General features: G+C 44.5%; 1 protein-coding gene across 1 annotated transcript in view; it reads right to left on the bottom strand.

Annotated features, from left to right (window-relative positions):
- Positions 1-427: 427 nt before the first annotated feature.
- RFLNA (refilin A) overlaps positions 428-21,436 on the bottom strand; it is a 29,604-nt gene continuing 8,595 nt past the window's right edge. Inside the window, exons 3-4 of the mRNA XM_080985649.1 lie at positions 10,450-10,559; positions 428-5,928 (exon numbers count right to left, since the gene is read on the bottom strand). Coding sequence (XP_080841775.1) covers positions 5,595-5,928; positions 10,450-10,559 — 444 coding nt within the window. The 3' untranslated portion in view covers positions 428-5,594. The remainder of the gene's footprint in view (positions 5,929-10,449; positions 10,560-21,436) is intronic.

Raw genomic sequence — 21,436 nt, 5'->3', positions numbered from 1 at the left:
TTGTAGGTGTAGAACACCCCCTGGAACAAATAGATCGCTAGGAAAACTGCCATAGCTGGGCGTCCCAGGGGCAACCTGCATGTTAGTTTAACCTTAGGTCTTTTTTGTTCATGTGACTATTTTAATTTTAATCTATAAGCTGTTATTGTATATTGTTTTAAATGTCTACAGTCATACCTCAGGTTATAGACGCTTCAGGTTGCGTTTTTTTGGGTTATGAACCCGCTGAAACCCGGAAGTACTGGAACGGGTTACTTCTGGGTTTGCAACCCGAGCATCCACTGTATTTCATTCTTGTGAAAGCAGTCTCAGTTGTCCTTCTTGAACTGGTCTTTGACCATAATAATAAATTACTACTACTACTAGCTGAAACCTAATGCAAGATATTGTCTACAGGTTTATGCTCATAAATCACAACACACACAAAAGCATTCCATCATTTTATTATGATATATAGGGTTTTTAGCAATATTAAAAATTCTTAAATTATTTTCTATTAGTCGAATAGAAAGACATTATTGACTAAAGGATGTGAGGAAATACCATATTTATATAGATATAAAAATAAAAAGGCACTGCAAAACACCTTATCACAAAATATAAAACAGCAGAAATACTTTTGTAAGCACTTAGAAAGAGCAGAGCTACAAAAATAATTACATATCTATGTCAACAGAGCCATTAGCTACCTTCTAACTTCCCCTGTGACCATCAAATCAGCATCCACTGCCTTCTTTAAGCTCTGGAATTTTACTTTCAGTTTTCCGCAGGTGTAGTGGCTTTTGTGAATGGGAAAGGAAAAAAGTGTCCCAAACTATTAGATAATTTAGATGTATTGCCAAATTATGATTTGCACAGCCAGAGCATGGTTTTGTCACAACTTAGGAACAGACAATTCGCAATATAGGTACCAAAACACAATTTGAAACAAGCCATGGCTTTCGGGTTCCTCTGAAAGCCATCGCTTGGGAACATCAGTCCACCCTAAGAGGCTGTTGTTTAAGATAGCATCTGGGGATTTGGAGGGTAGGTGTGGAAAGAAGCCTGAACATCTGGAAGTAAGGGTTTGGAGTCTATGCTTAGTGCAAACCATGGTTTAAAAACATGGATTAAAAACAAATCCATTAATTTACTCAATGCCCATCCCCCAATGCTTAATATTAACCATGACGCCAAGGCTTGCATGTAGCATTCCACTTGGGCAATGTCTTGTTTCAACTGAGAACACCACATGGACTTTTTAAAAACCACCCAATCTAACTCGGTGGAGAAATTCCCATTCATTTAAAGAGGAATAAATCCTACTCTTTCCCCCTATGGAACTGCAGCATGAAAACATATAGTTACTCAGGGTGGACAAGCCACTTGCAATTTAAAAAAATACCACCTGAGGGAAAGAATTATTGGATTTGAGAATACAGGATACCTGCACCTGCTTTTCTGAAGAGAAACAGCTGCCTGAAAGAGGCTTGTAACCGGCCCCTCACCTAAGTGGCCTGCTAGCACAGCCATAAAGGGTGTGGCAATGTGCAAATGTGTTTGGGGAATTGTGTCCTTTTGTGAAACGTCTTAAATGCTACAGTGTTTTGGGCCTTTTATTTGTGTATGTTTGTGTGTGCTGTAATTTAAACCACCTGGAGAAGGGTGTGGGGCTTGAGCATGCCAGGAAAAGGCTGTTCTGCCTCATGAGAGTAAACAAAACCAAGAATGTAGAGGACTTTCTGAGGCTATCTGTTGCTAGACCTGAGCTTCATGTGCTATCAGACTCATGAACTTGAAAAACTTGCTCTCTTCAGCTTCCCGTGTGTTAATTTGGGTGATAAAAAGTCAACCACAGCCAAACCACTGGATTATTTAAAGTGGCCTGAACTCTGGTCATAGTCACGCCATACCTTTAAAGCTCTCCTACACTGCTTGAAGTGACATGTCTTCTCCCAAAGTATTACGGCACTCTTAACAAGCTACAGTTCCTTGGATTATTTGAGGGGAAACCATTACCGTTGAAGAGAGATAATTTAAATGTCTGGTGTGGGTGTCATTCTACAACTAGGGCTAGTAACTTCTTGATTTCTTAAACAATGAAAGCTGGGATTCTCGGGAAATTCATCTTTACATTGAATACCCACATCTTGTGCTTTTAATGTGCCTGCATGGAACCATGCACTTTTAGTCTTCATTTAACACCAATAAATTATCTTTCTGTCACTGTCTTGTGTGTGCAAATTTGGTTGTGTCTAAAGACCAAATGCTACACAATGTCTTCTTCATTGGCTTGGCAATTCACATACATGTTAGTCAAAGCCCATTCTTATGTTTTCGCTTGTGTGCAAAAGTTTTGCTTTTCTCACATGCTTTAGTGCAAGGCGTGAGCACACATTTGGATCTAACTGCTTACATGATGATAGCTTGGTGGGAAGAGTAACACCATGCATGCACAAGTTCTCAAATTCAATCCCAAGTTTCCCAGTTTGAAGGCTGTGGAGGAATCTCTCAGCCCAAGACAAAAGCACATCACTGCTACCCATCTCAGACAGTACCAGGCTAAACAAACCAGTGGTCTGATTGAGGCCACTCCACACCATAAATGTAAAGCACTCTTACGCCCCTTTAAGAATCATGGCTTCCCCAAAGATTCCTGGGAACTGTAGTTTGTTAAGGGTGCAGAGTTGTTAGACCTTTAAGAAAGTGCAGTTTCCAGGATTTGGGCAGGGGGCAGGAGCCCTGACTCACTGTGCACTTGTGACATAGGAGAGCTTCATATATTAATTGCCACCATACACGCACCATTTTTTGTGGAATGCAGCCAGTTTGGGTAAAGGTTTCTATTTTCCATTTGTGTATAGAGTTGTGAAATATAAAAGTTTTAGAATTAAAGCATTTCAATACAATATTCAAGAAAGGTTTGGGCACTACAGAAGTAAGGCACTCAAGATTTTAGAAGCTGTGCTTAATTTACTCAGACTGAATAGCTGGCAATCTCAGGGTGGGGGGATAAATACATAAAGTTCTGTCACTTAAAAAAATAGCACCCCCCTTTTTAATGGGGCAAATAGTTCCCTTAAAAGTACAAAATGTGCTCTGAATGCAAAATTAATAATATCCCTACACAACATAGCATAGATAAAGCAATTCTAAAGTCCTACCTCAAGCATTCAGGTCTTCAGTTGTATAAAAAGCTTCATCTTATATTTGCAATTCTTCGGAATATGGCAACATATAAACTTTCTATCACCCATTATACTTGGGATATCATGGGTCTTGCCTGGCTAAAGTCAATAGTAATTCTGCTTTAGTGGAACGGCATGTGAGGATGTTAAGTTATGGGAGGGGGCTGGATGGGTGGAGAGTTCAGACTACGGTGTCCTTCCAAGTGATTAGAAGAATTATTATTCCTCTCTTTTCCCCTCTCCACATTTCTGATGTAGGATAAATTTGGATAAAGGTTTGAAGTCTTGTCACCGCTTGGCAGGATGAGCAGACAACCATTTACCCCCTTGATGAGCTTTTGCGACCAGTTGGGAAACTAGCCGTGTGGAAGAGCTCCTTCCTTCTCTTTGCAAAGATACAGCAGTTCTGGAACCGTTTAGCAACATGCACCACTTGGCGCGGACAAGCCCTCAAACTTTCTGCCACAATTCCCCACAGTGCTTCTGGGAAGCCCACAAGCAAGATGCAAGTCAAACAGCACCTGTGATTCCCCACCCACAAGTACCCCAAGGCATGCTGATAAATAGGCATCTGCATTCAGCATCTGTAGCAAATAACCTTTTGGCTGTTTACCTGTAACAGTTCTCTGTTCTCAAATGTGGGATGCATGCATACATGATGTACCCTTAACGTACATCTTTAATCTGAATCCAAGAATTTAAAGGCTGCCATTTTCCAGTAAAGAGCTTCACCCACCCTCCACAACACACACTTTTTAAAGGCATGGGATGGAGGTTGATTATGCCACACAACATGGCTTATAAATTAAAAAAAGGTTCAAACGACATTTGCCATCACTCAGCATGGAAACATTTTGAGGCAATAGCTGTTGCAATAAACAAAACTAAGGCCTGGGTCTCACTTGCATTTTAGTCTTGAAGTCAGGAAAAACAAGCCAGCATTGCAGAAAGAACAGCAAGATGTTTGTGATGAGCCAGTAAGAATCCATTCATGTATAGAAGCTATATGACACCCACCCACCCACAATTTATTTTCATGAACTTTTCTGCCTTCAATAAGACCGGCATCATATATTCTGAACACTTTAAAAAAATCCGCATAATAGTTGCAAGGTACATGTGCAGTTGACTTAAATGCACTCTTTCCTCCATTCAAAAGAACAAATATGTCTAAGCAGCATAATGGATATGTAATAATTGTTGCACATTAAGATGCACAATTTGTGTAACCATGCATCTTTCCCCATTCGAAAGGACAGCTCTTAAAAGCAGTATGTATAATGACCATCAAGACAATTGTGCATTGTATGCACAACTGTCATTAACTTAATAACTGCTTCCACAACTAAGTCAATACTTTCAAGTCCCTTCCCTTCATTCTGTTGTCCATACAGTCACTTCCTGTTTCATCCATTTACTTCAGGTTTACTAGGTTTGTGAATCTGCAAATCCGAACAAATGTCATTTCCCCTCCTCATACCCCTAAAGAGCTAAGCTTCCCTTCCGGGAAATCTTGGCCTGAGTTTTACAGTCCTTTACTCCAGAAAGTAAAAAAAAAGGCCTTTGGTCTCAAACACCGTCTTTTAAAAAGCTATTATCTTCCAGATCTTTAGCAAAAAGTAAAAAAATGCAGCCTCCTGAAGGAATGAGTCCACATGTTAACTCTTTCCCCACACATTCAACTATACGTCCAGCTATTTTCCATATGTTATATCCACACAAGGAGGCAGGTGCCCAAGGAATCTTCTCGTTGGCTTCCTTTATAAAGGCAGCTGGTTGCCCAGGAACTGTAAACGCCTGGTTTCCACGAATGGCCCCTGTGCAGCAGTGATTTGGCAACTCCTGCTCATTGGCAAAAATGATGCCCTTTGCCTTTCCACCCCTATCTATTGTGCTGGGACTTCTACTTAAGATCCCAGGACAAAATTAATGTTTGATATGACTAAGAACTGCCTGCCATGATCTACCTGATGTCTTTGCAAAGCCAAGTCTTTGCCAAACTGGAGATGATCTTCTGTGACACAATCACTTTCTCTAAGGATATATTTGGCCACATCCTACATGCTACAGAGGGCCCACACACTACCCTATAGTAAGCTTTCTAAATGGCGACCAAGTAACGGAAGGCCCTCACTACTGAAAATGCATTCAAGTGCTAATTAAAGAGGTTCGATCCGAGGCTGAGGGGAACCAAAACCAGCTTCTAGCTGCTTCAGCACATGAGAATATCTCCCTCAGCTGCTTCTAGGAGCAGGGAAGCTACTTGGCATATCCAAGCCTGTGTGTGAAAAATGAATGATCCTGGAGCCATTTAATGGATGCCCTCAGCCAAAGGCCATTAAGTCTTAAAAGGCTTCTCCTCCAGCGTAGGCCTAAGCCTTACGTTGATGTTGTAGTCAAGAGTTCTTCAGTAAACAAAACACTGCATTAAACATTTTCTGTGTAGACAATGCAGGGGCTGTTCTCCTCACAAAGCTCTAGCTGCACACTTGAGGCAAACCATCTTTTGGCAGAACCAAGGCTATAGTTGAGTGTGGTCCGGTATATGTTCTTGGCATGTTTGGGGAAGATGATTGTTGTACTCTGGAACCTCAGGGGTTTCTGGCGCGGCTCAAAGATGAGTTGGGACTTGTAGTTTCGCCATGTGCAGTTGGGGGCAGCAATGACGGTCTCGCTGTAAGTGGTGACAGTGGGCATTGGGCAGTAGAAAACATCATCCCTGTAATGCCTCTCAGAACCATATTTTACCTCAGAGTTGCACCTGAAATTTAAAAAGGGGGGGGGACAACAAGAAGTCACACACAAGAACTTCAGTGGAGCCCCAACAAGATCAAACCAAAGACCTGCTCAAGTCCCACATCCTATTCCCCACAACCATATCTGACCCTGAGTTGCAAGTTTTGGGGGGCCTGTGGGCACATTTGGAATACTGAGAAAGTGCCGTAGGTGCCACTCATAAAATGGCTGCCATAGGGGCATGGCATAAAAAGTAGAAAAAGAGGCAGGATCACCCCGCAACCCCCAAAATTTTGTCTAGCAGGAAATGGATTTCTTAGCAACTCTTGCAGCACTTGTTTTTGCCTGCCCCGTTCAAGTCTTGTGAGAGTCACACGAGAGTTGGCACTTTCCCCTTTCTGGATAAAGGATGTTTACGGCTGCAAACTCACCAGGGTTTCACTGGAGCTGAGTCTCGCCGGCTGGGGCCTGATCCTGCCCTTTTTACTGCTTGTGCTAAGCAGAGATGGCTCACTAGAGTGCATGGGCATAGCCAGGATATATTTGGGGGGGGGGAGGCTTTATGTTGGGGGAGCAGAACCGAGTTATCTGTGACACAACTGGTCAGTTAGTTATTTTTATTCATTTACTTGATGGGGCAGCTGCCCCTTGCACCCCTTGGCTACACCCACGTCTACCGCCGCACACATGTGTATAACAGCGATCCTCAGGTTGCAAAAACCTCGGGATCCAGCCGGACCTCCGGAACAGATCCCATTCGCAACCGGAGGTACCACTGTATGTGATTAGGCAAATGTAGCCAGTGGTTGCAGCCTGACCAGCCCAGCAGAATTAGGGATTTGTTGGCAGTGGGGTGGGGCAGGTCCTACAGGGAGGGAGACCAGGAGTGGTGCCAACTTGAAGAAAATATTGGGGGGGGGGTAAGCCCCACCCCACATAACTGATCACATGACACAGCACACACATATCATTTGAATCACAACGCCCATCAACTTTGGAAGGACCAGTTGTACATCCCCCATCCTGCGTCTGCTCAAGTGTTGTTGTTTTTTGGGGGGGAAACTCAGTACCTCTCTCTCATATGGACACCGTACCTGATACAGAGCCATGGGGGGCCAAGAAATGGCACCTTGCCCCGACTCTGTCCCATATTTGGGGGTGGGGGGAGTTGAGGGGGCAGCTCAGGGCAGGGACTTGCATTTTCATCCTCTGCTGCCAAAAAATGATGGTATCTCCTCCTCACTTTATTCCAGTTCCATGTTTGAGCCACTTCCATGTTTGAAGGGCAGTCGGCAGGGAAACTAATGAGAGATGGAACCAAAATGTTCTGGAACAGAACAATTGCTCATGAGTGAGAACTGGGGGAGTGACTCAGAGGTTGCCTGGGGTGCAAAATACCCTTACGCCAGCCCTGCTCATAAGCAAACACCAGAATAGATTCATCAAGTCTGCTTTTGCAACGATCAGGTAAGGAAACCTTGGAGGCTGGTATCCACATTTTCTTCAGGTCTTCTCCACTTACACATCTTTTGTCAAATTTGTCTGATTTGTGTCTTGGAGGGGTGGGGAGTTAACTGGAAAAACCTACATCTCCCTGCAAATCTGGTGTTTCAATATCTAGCTCGTCTCTCTGTGTCTATAGTAAGTGTCCTAAAATATTAGCCAAAGCTGGAACAGACTTCACAAACAGATATCTAGATAGATCCCTGTTAGTTTTCACTGCATTCTTTCACTGCACACCCAACTTGAAGAAGCAGCTTTTATAATCTGTGAAAAGCATCTCTGTCTTCAAAGAAGCAGGAGGGACACGCAAAGCATCCCGCTGCCAGGTTGCCGTAGGGGTTTTACATGGTTTGATGCTTCCAGATCTTGGAGGCGCAACCAGCAGCAGCTGAGGAATTTGCAGCTCTGTGTATAAAAAGATTAAACGCTGGGTGTGGCGCACGGCATTTGCCAACGCCCTGGAGGAGGCTTGGCCCACCAAACGGCACACGTAACACAATCTGCTTAATGAGTTTTGCACAGCTAAGCTCAGAGACCAGCAAGTTGCTTGGTGCAGACAGCAGGAGCCCTCGATGGCAATTGGAAAAACATCCTTGTCAGTGGCGCCTTGAAATTTCAAAGGCTACTCTTTAAAAGTTGGGTGCATGGGTGGCATTGACACTGGGTAGAAAGCTGCAGAAGCATTTCGGCACACCAGCAAGCACCAGAACATCACTGGCTAGCACCAAAGGAAGGTTGAGAAGAACCCCAAATGAGAAATGTCACTCGTTGCATCAAAATCACATTGGCTTCCCTTAAAATGTTTTGGAAGTTTGACCCACTTAAAAAACACACTTGAACTTAACCTTACATTTTTGCCTTTAAAAGCAAAATTCAGCAGCAATGTCAAGGACTCTCACTGCCATTCACTGATGGACAAGAGTCTGATGTCACCACTACTGTCATGCCCACATATGGTTGGGCTGTTGGGCTTTGCTAGGACTGGAGACCCTCAGAGAAGAATCTGACCACAGAGCACTGGAGCAGACTCCAAAAACATGGAAGTAGGAGATGGGCAACTCTACCCCTCAGCACACAACTTAAACCCTCACAATATAAGACAGAAAGACTAGAATAGAAGATGGAGGTGGTAATTTCTGCCTATCAGAAGAATTCCAGAATGGTGAGAGGTCAGAGCAGTTCTTTGCCATCATTAGAGCAATGGCTAAATTGTTCACTACCATCCAAAGGGAGATCCATGATCTTGGGATCTCTGGGTTAGCGGTGTTGTTGATTGGCACAGCTTTGGCCCTAAATGCTGTGAAAATACCCAAGCCCAGCAGACACCTGGGATGATTATGAAAGGTTTCACCACAAGTGCGTACTTCAACAAATACTGAAGTATGTCCTCACTTCAGAAATGGCTGGTAGGGCAGAAGAGGCAGGAAGGCCAATGATAAGCTTTTTTGAAAACTGTAAATTGCTTTTGAGACAAATTGTTTGTAGTGGAAAACAAATATTATAAATAAAAGAAGTCAGTAGGTGGAGCCGGAGCCAATGTCAAACAGAGCCAAACGAATTATTGTTTTGTCCTCCTCTTCTTTCATACTGAGTTCCACAAGGGCAAAACTGAGACTGAAGAGGAGGAAGCTGAGAGGCAGCTCCTTCCCGTTGGACTGGGTGCAAGTAAGAAGGCTGGGAGCTGGCTGAGGACAGACAGAACTTGATGGGGCAGTGCCTCATTTGCCCTTAACGGACCAGCACCCACTGCCCGGTCTCCAAGCAAGAGTGTTTTAGTTCATGGATCTAGCCAGACAGCCAGTCTCCTCCAGGACACTGTAAGCTACAAAGGACACGAGAAAGGCACAACACATCTGGTTTTCTTTTCCAGCAGAGATTGGGACTGATGGTACTTGCCTAAGGTCACGTAATGAGTTGTGTTCATGGACCAGGGCTGTCCTGGTGCACAGCTCAGTCTCGTACACTTGCTTTCCTATACGATCTTGAAGTGGCCCTCTTGTCACTGCGCTAGCTATTGCTTTTATTTTATTTGTTAGATTTAGTACCCCTTCCCCATGACAGGTTACAGCAGCATAAGATATCATACCAATCCTACTTCTTTGTTCCACCTGGTTGAGAGCACAGGCCCATCTTCTACACAGAGGGAGAAGCCCTCCCAATGATTTGGGACCACAACACCCACCATCCCCAACCACTGGCCACGCTGGCTGGGGCTGATAGGAACTGGAGTCCAACGACTTGTCAGCCTGGATAGCGCAACAACGCATAAGTCTGCTCAGCAAAAGGAGATTCAGGAAACGAGACAGCCTACAAATTACAGAGGTGTGAGGGACAAGGGATTTGGGGGCTGGCCCCCTGACCTTTTGTGATCCCCCCTTAGCTAGTGTTTTGGAAATCTATAGAGGGGAAAATTTGGTCAAAACTGGAAGGAGCTGGAACATCTGGATTTCATTAAGGACCCATTCATTTCACCTACCTACCCACCCACAATAATCGAGCACTTAAAAAGAATGGACAGCCAAATGAAAGCTGTGACGGGTGCAAGCTGCCATGGCAAGCAAGGGAAAATTCAACAGAAATCTTCCCCACCCATTGCAAGTTGAGCTAAGACAAGGAGAGACAACCTGGTGCCTCCAGGTGTTGCTGGACTGCAGCTGCCACCAGGTCCCAGCCACCATGGCCAGGGGTCAGGGGGACGTGAGCTGTGGCCCAGCAACATCTGGAGGGTATCACATGGGCTGTCTCTGAGCTAAGACCACCAATTCACTGAGTTCAGGCCGCTCAACAGCTGGCAGTGATTTTCTGCCTCAGATCTGAGATGAATTCAATGTGAGATCTAAGCGGTGACCCCTCCATCTCCCCACCCCTCACCCCACTCACACTCTCCTATTATTCTACACCATTCACTCTTTTTAATTTCAGCCATTCCTTCTTCCCCTCACCCCACCCACAGCTCTGGCTAAAACACCCACCAACCCATTCATAAACACCACTAATCTTTTGCAGGAGAAAGCAGGAACACAAAAGGAAGCCCATACGTTACCTAATTTCCTGTGCCGGTTCGGGGTTGACCTCTATGCTTTCACCAAAAAACACAGGGTGCATCCGAGGCCTTATTTCTGATGTGGAGGCATTCAGAAGAAGATAAGGGATCTACAGGGCAGGGGGATGGGAGGAAGAGCAAAATGGAAACACATGAGGAATCTGGAGCCTGCTGAGATGTTTACAGTTGAATCCGTGGTTAATTTTAAGCATAGGTAAGAAAAGCTATTGCTGTGGACCTGTTTAATTCTCACAAGCACCCTAGTTCCTATGAACACCCGCAATTTTCACATATGGTACAGGCCAGCTCAGACCCGGGCCAGTTCCAGAAACACCATGTGTGTAATGGGAAAACATTTCACACTGCAACAGTGCCCTGCTTGTGGGCTTCTCACATACATGGAATTGTGAGGACACGATGCTAGTCTGAGCCAGTAGGGCTCTTACATTCCTAACAGAACACAGATGTGTACAAGGGTATGCTTCAAGTTAGCTTTCCACCTCAAAATCAGTGCAGAACAACATCAGGAAACAGAGGTCCAGATCAAGAAGGCTTAAATATGCATACAGTGTTCCAGGATGCAGAATGCAGAAGTATATCTAGATTCAATGTTTGGGAAGCACCCCAAGGCTAAACTCTGCTCCTAAACAGATGTATATGAAAGCAAGTGTTAATTCACACAACTTTTTTCTTATTGTGAAGGTTACACGAGCTGACTTTTTAAACCATGTCTATCTGAACTTGTGGATGCTCCAATCTGTGTCATCTGGAGGTGTGCCATTACGTAATCAGCTCTACATGCACTCTTTGGGCTTGGGAGGGGGGATTATTGGTTTGTTCTTGTTTTTATTATGCATTTTGTGTTTTTATCGTGTAGTTTTATGCTGTGCACCACCCTGAGATCTATGGATGAAGGGCGTTAAACAAATTTAATAAATAACAATATTAATAATTCTTATTATCCGCACCTCTGTTTGCTGCACTGTTTGCCCCCAGAAAAACCTGATCTTTAGCACTGAATTGGAACAAACAGCAACTGCATTTTCTGCAAAACTGCAGTTTGTTCCAATTTACCGCAAAAGAGTGGGTTTTCCGGGATGAAACAGTGGGGCAAAGGCTAAACCGCTTGGGCCCATGCCTAGAAAGCAAGGGGCAGGTGGGAAACCGTTCAGACCAATGCTCTCTAAGCAAGGGACAAGCGGAAGTGTGGACGAGCCCCTTGTCAGTTCCAAAGGGTTTTCATTGTCACCTGCCTCGGCTGCTCCAATGTTGGAACACCCACAGAATACACTTCTTTTCTGGGGGTTTATTCAGACTTCCTTTGGTGCTGCACTTTCTTTTTCATCCCAGCCTCCCCCACCCCCAGAAAAACCTGCACTTTACTGCTGAATTAGAGCAAAAGGCAACATTCCATGCATTGCCATTTGTTTTGATCCAGTGGTGAAAATGGGTTTCCCCAGGGAAAGTGTCAGGACCAAAAAGAAACCTCACGCAGAGGTTCAAAGAAACCAAAAAGAAACCTCACGCAGCTTCAAAGTGTGGACCTGTGCCTGGACAGCAGGGTGCAAAAGGAAGTCTGGACGAGCCCCGAGTGCATTCAGACAACCAGCCTTTCTTTTCCTTTGAGGAGGACCAGTTGTGGAAATCCAAAGGAGCAAGGCTTATGAAGGGAACATGTGCACACACGGCTCCACTCTCAACACAGCTTAAGGGAAGGCTCACAGCTTAGGAGCAGAACACAAAATGTTGCAGGTTCCACCTCTGGCATCTCCAGGTAGCACTCTCTGAAAACCTGGAGAATTGCTGCTAGTCAGTGTAGACAGTACTGAACTAAGGGGACCAGTGGTCCGACTTGGTACAAGGCAGCTTCCTAAGTTCTGACTTAGTTGCAGAAAAAGAGATTTCTGACACTCGTCCATAGTTTGGCTGCATACTCTCTATTCTCATGGGGGCCCCTAGACATTAGCCATTGAACTTCCATGTTCAGACAGAGCAGACTTTTGAATGCCATTGCTAGGGAGGGTCATGCCCTTTGCACAGTGCTTGCATGCCAGAAGTACCCAGCTGGCCACAGCTGGAAGCAGAATGGACTAGGAGAGAGACAGTGTGGTGTAGTGGTTGGAGTGGCAGAGAAGAACCAGGGGAACCCAGGTTCAAACCCTTGCTCAGCCACGAAGCTCACTTGTGCCCGTCACTTTCAGCCTAACCTACTTCACAGGGTTGCTGTTGTGAGGATAAAATGGACGGGAAGTGGCACATAAAGGAAGCTGGTCTGCAGCTAGCATAGAACAGTGTCAATAATTTACCATACTTATTAATTGCTTTCCTCACAGAAGTGACCCAAAGTGACTTGCAGAAAATAGTGGCATTCTGAGTGGGCAGTCTGTACGCAAGGCTCCCTGGATTAGAGGAATTCCGTGCAACATATTCCCAGGCAAGTATTTGAAGACTGGGTTCTAAATCATAATATGTTCTAGCTGCGACTTTCAATACTGTTGCCCAGTTATTATTATATAGGATAGATTGCTCCAAAAAAAGTTAAATTCACCAGCCACTAGTCCACATAAAGGTATTCCTCAATATTCAGCAATCATTATTAATGATGCCACAAGAGCATTGGCAAGTGCTTCTGCACAAAGAGTCTGCATTGGCTGCGTCTATATTACCAGGCCCAATTCAAGATGTAGGTTTTGGCTTATAAAGCACCAAATGTTCAGGTATTTGATACCTTTTCCTTTATAGACTGAGATGGGCCATGAACCCAGCAAGGTAGGGACAGGGCCTACTCTGTACTGGTGCCCCAAATGTAGAACTCACAACCCCTTTTATTAGATTTTTTTTTAAAAAATACCCTGCCTTCTTCCGTGATGGGACTCAAGGCAGCATAGAGATTAAAAACAAGAACTAGAGGCACAGATAGATACGTTGACTAAACTTTAGACACATGGCTAAAACATACCTGATCTCTCAAGCTTTTTGAAATACAGTTATTTAATTTATTTCCGTTTCAGCTGGTGCTTAAGACTTTAGTTTATCCGATCAGCTGCTGTTTACCTGTAATTGCTGTAAACTGGATTTTAGTTTATAGTACTGTACAATATGACTAATCTTTATATATTATGTTGGAAAACACCTTGTGGTAACTGCATAATGAAGGGCAATATATACATTTCCTTAATATTATACTAAAAATAGCCAAAGGTGACTTTTTGATCTGGTCACAAAGGGCTCTTGTGCTATTACGATCTATCTTTAGTCACTTGTTACCTAAAAAGGTCTCCAAGCAATTTATATTTAAAAACAGTAACATAAATATGCTACACCATAAAAAAACCCAAAATCATATAAACATTAAACATTTTCATATAACATATAAAAAATAGTCGTCCCCCACAGAACAGCCTAAGTTATACTTCATTATGTCCCAGTTCTAGTGAATTCCACCCCCACAGTGACTGTAAAAACATCTGAGGGTTAGGAAATTATTGGTTGTCTGAATCCAGCTTCTGTCTTTGTCTCCCCCCCCCCCCAACACACACTGGTTTGATGTGCCATCCCTTCCTGGCTTTTCCCCCTGCCTCTGCCTGCCCCCCCCCACACACCCCTTGCCCCTTTCCATCTGCTTGCCTGCCCAGCTAGAGCTCTCGGAGAGCCAAGGTTTTTTGTTCTGGCTTTTTGTTTTTAAAGGACCTGCAAGGAGGCAAAACCAAGCTTAACCGCAAGCTTCCCTCCTGCTGAGCTCAGCAAACAAGCCCATCCCTGTTTCACAGATGTTTCTGGGTTTTTGCTACATCAATGAAAACCGTATGGGGAGGGCCCAGGAGAGTGGGTTTTCTGACATGGCTGAAATTAAATAACTGCCTTTTTGCCATCTTCATTTTGATCAGATGCTCCTGCGCCCCTGAGGCTTTTAACGAGAGCATGATGAAGGTAACGTGTCGGGCGCAAAATGCCACATGGGAGATCGTAAATAGAGCTTCTGAGGATCCATTGCGAAGGAGAGAGGGACAACAAACATCTCTACATCCCATCCAGGGTAGAGGGAGCATCAACAGCAACAAGGGACAGGGCCTTCTCAGTGGCTGCACCAGTAACTATGGAACACCTGGCCCACTGAAGTGTGGACGGCTCCCTCTGTGGCAGTTTTTCACAGGTCAGCAAGGGCATTTTTATTATGGCAGACTTTTGCTTGCTGAGTATATGCTACTTTATGCAAATACTATGTTTACACACCACTTTTTCCAGTAGCGACAACATAAAGGTCTCTGGGGTTGACCATCTCCACCCACAGACAGGGAGGTCCGCAGTGTGCCATCCATGGATACCGGTGCCCATTGGGACTGGGAAGACAGAAGGTAGGGAGACCACTAGTAGGTGGAGCTAGAACCAACGGCAGGCAGACCAATGATGGTCAGAGCCCACAAACTGGTGTGGCTGCACACTGAAGGCAGACTGAGATCAGTGGGGCAGTGCCCCATTTGCCCCAGTGCAGCAGCCTCCAATGCCAGGGACCATAAAACTGGCCCTTTACTCAATGGCACTGTGGTTGGGTGTGTGTGTGTGTGTGTGTGTGTGTGTAGCCCTCATGAAAATTCATCAACATTTTAGTGGAAATTCATCCTACCATACACATGTTTGTATGCAATTCTGCCCAAGATACACCTTTTTGCAAAGCCATTTCCCCTTAAATAACACATTTTTGTATATTATTTTCACTAATATAAGTATTTTTATGGACATGTCTCTCCCATTATATGCATTTTTATTCACATTACCTGCCTGGAGAACTGCAAAGAAAATTGAAAGACGTGTGAACTTTGAAGAATTGTTGTGTTTTGGTCCCCATATAGTTTTGAAATGTGCAAATTAGGTAGGTTTGCCTTTACATGTGAACGCAATTCAAATTTCACCTCCTCTCCTAGTCAGAGGAAGGGCATGTTCAGGCTCAAGGATGAATACCTCCCTCCAGGCTTCCTTGCCCAGCCCTCAGGGATGGGTGATCTCAAATCAGGGGCCTTGGTATATTTTTATTTACTTTTTGTATTGCGTTTTTATCATGCCCCTTCCACTCAGAAGCTGAAGGTAACAGTGTGGCTCTCACCTCCTATGTTATGCTCACAAGAATCCTTGTTAAGCTGAGAGCGTGACTTACTCAGGGTGTCTACCTGTGCAGCTGATGTGAAAAGGGCAAATCCCAGGTTAGAGTTCATTGTGAAAGAGATTGAAAAGAAAGCACCCAATATGATGATGATGCACCATTGTATAGTATGGGTGCACTTGGGAAACTCTGGGGAGTTCTAGTCTCCACACCTCAAAAATCATGGAACAGCAAAAAGTTCAGGAAAGTGCAACCAAAACGATTAAAGGGTTGGAGCAATTCCTCTATGAGGAAAGGTTATGACATTTGGGGTTTTTTAGTTGGTTCCAACCCTGACTGTTTATTATATTTTTGTTCTTTCCCCAAAAAAGCTCAGGAAAGCATCCGTATGCTGTCTAATCTTCACAACAGCCCTATAAGGTAGGGTAGGTTAAGAGACAGTGGCTGGCCGGCTGGCCCAAGGTCACTCAGTCAGTTTCTTGGCAGTGTGGGGATTTCAATCCAGGCTTTTGCGGTCCTAGCCCAATGTATTAACCACCACACTGCACTAGCTCTCCACACATCACTCTCTAAGCCTGCCTTGCCCAACCTGGTGCCCTCTGGGTGATTTGGACGACAGCTCACCATGGCTGTGCTGGCTGGAGCTTATGGGAATTGAAGTTCAAAACATCTGGATGATAAGTAGTCGGGGGTGGAATTGCATCTCCCAGCTCAGAAAGCTTGAAGGTAACAAAAGGCACTAAAACGGCTTCATCCTATAAAACTGTGGTTGTTTTGCTGTTGTTGTTATTATTATTACTAATTAGTTACTTATTTTGCTTTTGCCTCACTTTGTCCCAAAACACCTCCCAGCAGCATACCAGAAAGCTCACTCGTAAAAATTGAATCACAAAAAAGAAAAAGAAAGATCTTTCCTCTCCAGGCAACAGGGGGAGGATTAAGGCAGGCAGAGAGTGGTGTGACAGGACCCCATTTGCCCAAACGGAAAAACCTTCTAAAGGCTGCAGCGACATTCTCAATTCACCAGGCACATTTTGCCCCTGGCTATCAGCCGCATGCAACAAAGTGAAGGTGCCTAAGTGCCAGGATGGCACCTGACGTCTTCACCATCTGGAGGTGCCTGCCTGGGGATCCTTGGATCTGGACTCTTTTCACACACTAATACCACATCCTGTACAATTCTATCCATTATATTTTATCGACAAAATCAGAATGAAAAGTTGTCCTGGAAAATACAACTTTTGAGCTGTCTGGCCCCAAAGTGGCAACTACTGTAGATATTCCATTTTGGTGACTGTACCCCTGGTTTAAGGAGCCATTTGTCACCTAGCTTATATACCTGAGCTTCTAACACTGGCTGTAGCATCTCCCAGGCAGTGAAGGACCTATCCAGGCCGACCATTGGCTCTCTTCAACAGGAAGGGCTCCAAAGACTTCCTGATTGGTCAGGGGCTGTACGTGGGTAACCAGAGTCACTCCTGGCTTGCTCTCTGGTTTGACCTTCCCATGCTGACCCATGAATCCTAGCACCTGGCTCCCACTTGGTGCAGCTACCTGTGGCTGACTTGTGGCAGCTCCACTGAACTGATGGACCAAGGAACCTGCAACATTCATGATTGAGGTGTTTTTTAAATGCTCATGATTCCATTTTCCTCCTTCAACACATTCCTATCAGCCCCTTTGGGCTTCTGCCAGGAGCTTTCATTTGGGGTGGGTGAGGAAATGCAGATTCAGCCCATTTTAAAGCAGTTTGTTCTGCCCTGCAATTATCAAGAACAGCTGGTATACATATACAGTGTTATGGAAAACAGCCTCTCTGGTGTGCCTCTTGCATCGTATCCAAAAGGGAACTACAACCTTGCTTAGTGCTGGCCTGCCTTCAACCCTGCTTACAAGCATCAGTAAGGAGTGGGGTGCTTGTAACGGAGCAGTTTATTAATTTATTTAATTAGGTGGGGTTAACTGGAAGAGTTCAGAATTTGAAGGACTTTAAAATGGCCTTCCCTTCTAAGAATGAACCATAGTTTTAATTCACATTTTAATAAATGGTGCCAAGATGTCTCCAAAGAGCTCTATGCAGATAGATCATCTGCTTTGCATGCAGAAGGTCCCAGGTTCAAAATCCCTGGCATCACCAGACAGGGCTGGGAAGGTCTCTTGCCTGAAACCCCGGAGAGCTGCTGCCAATCTGTGTAGACAACACTGAGCTTGATGGGCCAATGGTCTGAATAAAGCAGCTTCTGATGTTCCTATACTGACGTTTGGATAATACAGTGGTACCTCGGGTTACGGACGCTTCAGGTTACATACGCTTCAGGTTACAGACTCCGCTAACCCAGAAATAGTACCTCCAGTTAAGAACTTTCCTTCAGGATGAGAACAGAAATCGCGCAGCAGCGGTGCGGCGGCAGCAGGAGGCCCCCTTAGCTAAAGTGGTATCTCAGGTTAAGAACAGTTTCAGGTTAAGAACGGACCTCCGGAACGAATTAAGTACGTAACCAGAGGTACTACATGAGAGCCAGTGTGGTGCAGTGGTTAAGAGCGGTAGTCTCGTAATCTGGGGAACCGGGTTCGATTCCCCCGCTCCTCCACATGCAGCTGCTGGGTGACCTTGGGCCAGTCACACTTCTCTGAAGTCTCTCAGCCCCACCCAACACACAGAGTGATTGTTGTGGGGGAGGAAGGGAAAGGAGAATGTTAGCCGCTTTGAGACTCCTTCAGGTAGTGATAAAAGCGGGATATCAAATCCAAACTCCTCTTCTTCTTCTTCTTCTACTACTACTACTACTACTACTACTGTATACAAGTGTAATCCATTAGTCAACTAATAATTAGGGCTGTAACATTTCATTTTAACAGGAATATTTTTTTTTTATTCCCTTTAATTTTTATTCCCTTTAATTAATTTTTAAAACTAATTTCTAGTTATTGTGGAAAGGCAGTAGAGTTGCAAGCACTCTCTTGGGCCATCTTGCCTAAAATGCCTCAGAGGAAGGTATGGGTTGGCCATGAGCCAGGTGGGCAGGTGGTGTCAGCTGTCCGTTGGTTGGGCCGGATGGCAAGGCAAGTGAGCAGGGGCTGGCAGGGACAAATTTGCCATTGATTCAGCTTGCCTAATGGAAGGGTCGGCCTATTGCTTTCTTTTTACAAAATTTATAAATAAATATCTCAGAAGACAGAATCAGGATTCAAGATGACCTTAACAGATTGGAGAACTGGGCCCAAACTAACAAAATGAATTTTAGTAGGGACAAATGTAAGGTTCTGCAGGAATAAGCAGATTCATAAATATATGATGGAAGACACCTGGCTTGACATCTGTACATATGAAAAGGATATAGGAACCTTCGTAGACCACAAGCTTCGTAGACCACAAACAGGAGTCAACAGTGTGATGCATCAGCACAAAAAGTACAGTCACACATCGTGTTACGTTTGCTGCGTGTTGCGGCTTTTCAGGTTACAAACGCAGCAAACGGTTCGCCCCGCGTGCATGTGCAGAAGTGATCTGCATGCTTCGCACACACACAGTAGCTGCACTCTACTTACAGACTCTTCGGGGTGTGAACAGCACCCCGAAATGGATTGCATTTGTAAGTAGAGGTACCACTGTATGATGTCCCAATTAAGGGAAGTCATAGTACCTCTCTATACTGACTTGGTCAGACCTGGAGTCCTGTGTCCAGTTCTGGGCACCACAGTTTAAGATGGAGATTGACCAGGTGGAATGTGTGCAAAGGGGGGCAAGCAAGATCACAGAATCATAGAACTGGTGAGTTGGAAGGGATCCTGAGGGTCATCTAGTCCACCCCCTGCTATGCAGGAATCTCAATTAAAGCATCCATGACAAATGGCCATCTGGATTTGCACACAGCCTGTTGATTAAGTGTTCTGATTAGAAGCCCCAATTAGTTATGTATTTCTGCTGGGAGAGGGGGAAAGGAGCAGGACAGTTGCTTGTTCCCCTCTGTGTCTACTTATCTTTAGAAAAAAGAAAGAAATACTGAAAGCATAGGAGAAACCGAACAAGTTATTTGACCCTCTCAGCACAGCAAAGGAGTGGGAGGAAGCTGTAACACGAAAAAATGCAACATAGCAAATTTTATTCACTAAGCAGACATCACCTGTTCTTGCTAAAAACAACCAACAACTGAGTTATGAACTGACAAAACTTGTGGGATGAAATACACTTGCAAGAATGCAGAAGAACATTGTGGTTTTTCCTTTCTTTATGAGCTGAATGGCAATTTCTAGGCTATCCAACCCATACGGCAAACACACAGAGCATCCTCATGGCCTAACGCACCTCAGAAAAATGTTTGCCCAAGAACATGTCAGCAAACCTGATGACGGAAATGCCACAGAAAAACAAGGTAAAAAGTACACACCCACCCCAAATAAATGTAGACCCTCTCCTTGTGGGTTTATAGAGACCCTCTGAATACAGAGTTCAAGGGTCTGAGGCATAATTTCTCTCCCCTTCCTCCCTGCAGTTCACACAACATGAATTGGAAGTTAGGAATAAGTTCATGCTTGTAAACAGCCACTTGCCTGGTTACCAGCAGCAAGCAAATGTCCACCACAGGCAACTACATATGCGAAGCCCTAGAAACATTGGCTTCTGGTTTCTTTTACACCAGAGTTTCTCAAATTTTCCCTCTGTGGACTACTTAATAATTGCACAGACCACTTAATATACTTATTCTGTAAGTTGTCTGGGGAAAAGGCTGGATGATGATGATGATAAATGTGTGTTGTGATAACTGTGGGCTTGCCTTTCTACTCTGATGGACATGCTGTTCTTTATGAACAAAGTGTTCCACAACCTTCCAGCAAATAATCTGAATAGAAGTTGGAGGTCGCCATTTGAGAAACTCTGTTTTAGACTAGGGCAGCTTTACTTGGATGGTTCTTACTTGTTTAGACTTATTTGCAAGACTTCACAAACGCCTGCAATGTTTGCCCATGGCTGTCCTAATCTGATGATTAAAAAGTCTTCCTAATGTTTCCCTTTACTCTCCCCCTCAACTTTTCTTTTCAATATACCTCCTGCTCATTCTCCTGCTGGTTTAGAAAGGCTGATAGAATCCCAAAATATCCCAATCTTCTTTCTTTGGCAGTCAAGAAATGAGACAAAGTGGTTGCAGTGGGAAAACAGGAGCGCAGCTGGCAATCAGCTGCAGAAGGAAATAACAGCTTTTCTTCTCCCTTGAATGCTAAGACTGGTAGCTTACCTTTTAATCATGCTCTGGATTTTAACCAGCTGATCTTAAAGGAAAAAGGGCATAGCACCCAGCCTAGACTCTAAAGGATGTCCTGGTGGTGAATAGTATGTTTTCAGAATTGGAGTCAGGCTAGTTTAGATGGGGAGAGGGAGAGAGAGAGAGAGAGAGAGAGAGAGAGAGAGAGAGAGAGAGAGATTTCTAAAGCAAAACTGCCACCGTCATTTTCAATAACCACAGACAGGCAAAGTCCCGAAATTCCAGCAACACAAGTGGTCTCCTGCTCCAGTACTTCTGGCCAAAGAAAGTATCCAAAGCCAATGCCAAGGAATCCAAAATCCATGCCAAGGAAACACAAATACGCCACTCAGAATAAATTATGGAAAGCCAAGCAAATTTCCGTAAAGTTACTTATAATGCATAGTATATTTTCGCTGGGGATTTGCAGAATTTGACTCGTTTTTGGCAAGGCTGGAGGGAGGCACAACAGGAGAATAAGGGCAGAAGATACACAGCTGTGCCAGGCACAGAAACTCCACCCTGACCCACTGGAAACCTGCCCAGAACCCTTCGAATTCCTGGCCACTTCAACCGTCTTCCTATTTTCATGCTTTTCTCTGCAACCGTGAGGGCCAGAAACTTTTTTTAAAAAATGAAGCCAAGATTC

This window comes from Podarcis pityusensis (genome assembly GCF_964106645.2).
Source record: "Podarcis pityusensis genome assembly, chromosome: 16".
Classification (NCBI taxonomy): Eukaryota; Metazoa; Chordata; class Lepidosauria; order Squamata; family Lacertidae; genus Podarcis; species Podarcis pityusensis.
The sequence above is the reverse complement of the archived record's forward strand: the minus strand, read 5'-3'. Positions and strand labels throughout refer to the sequence as shown.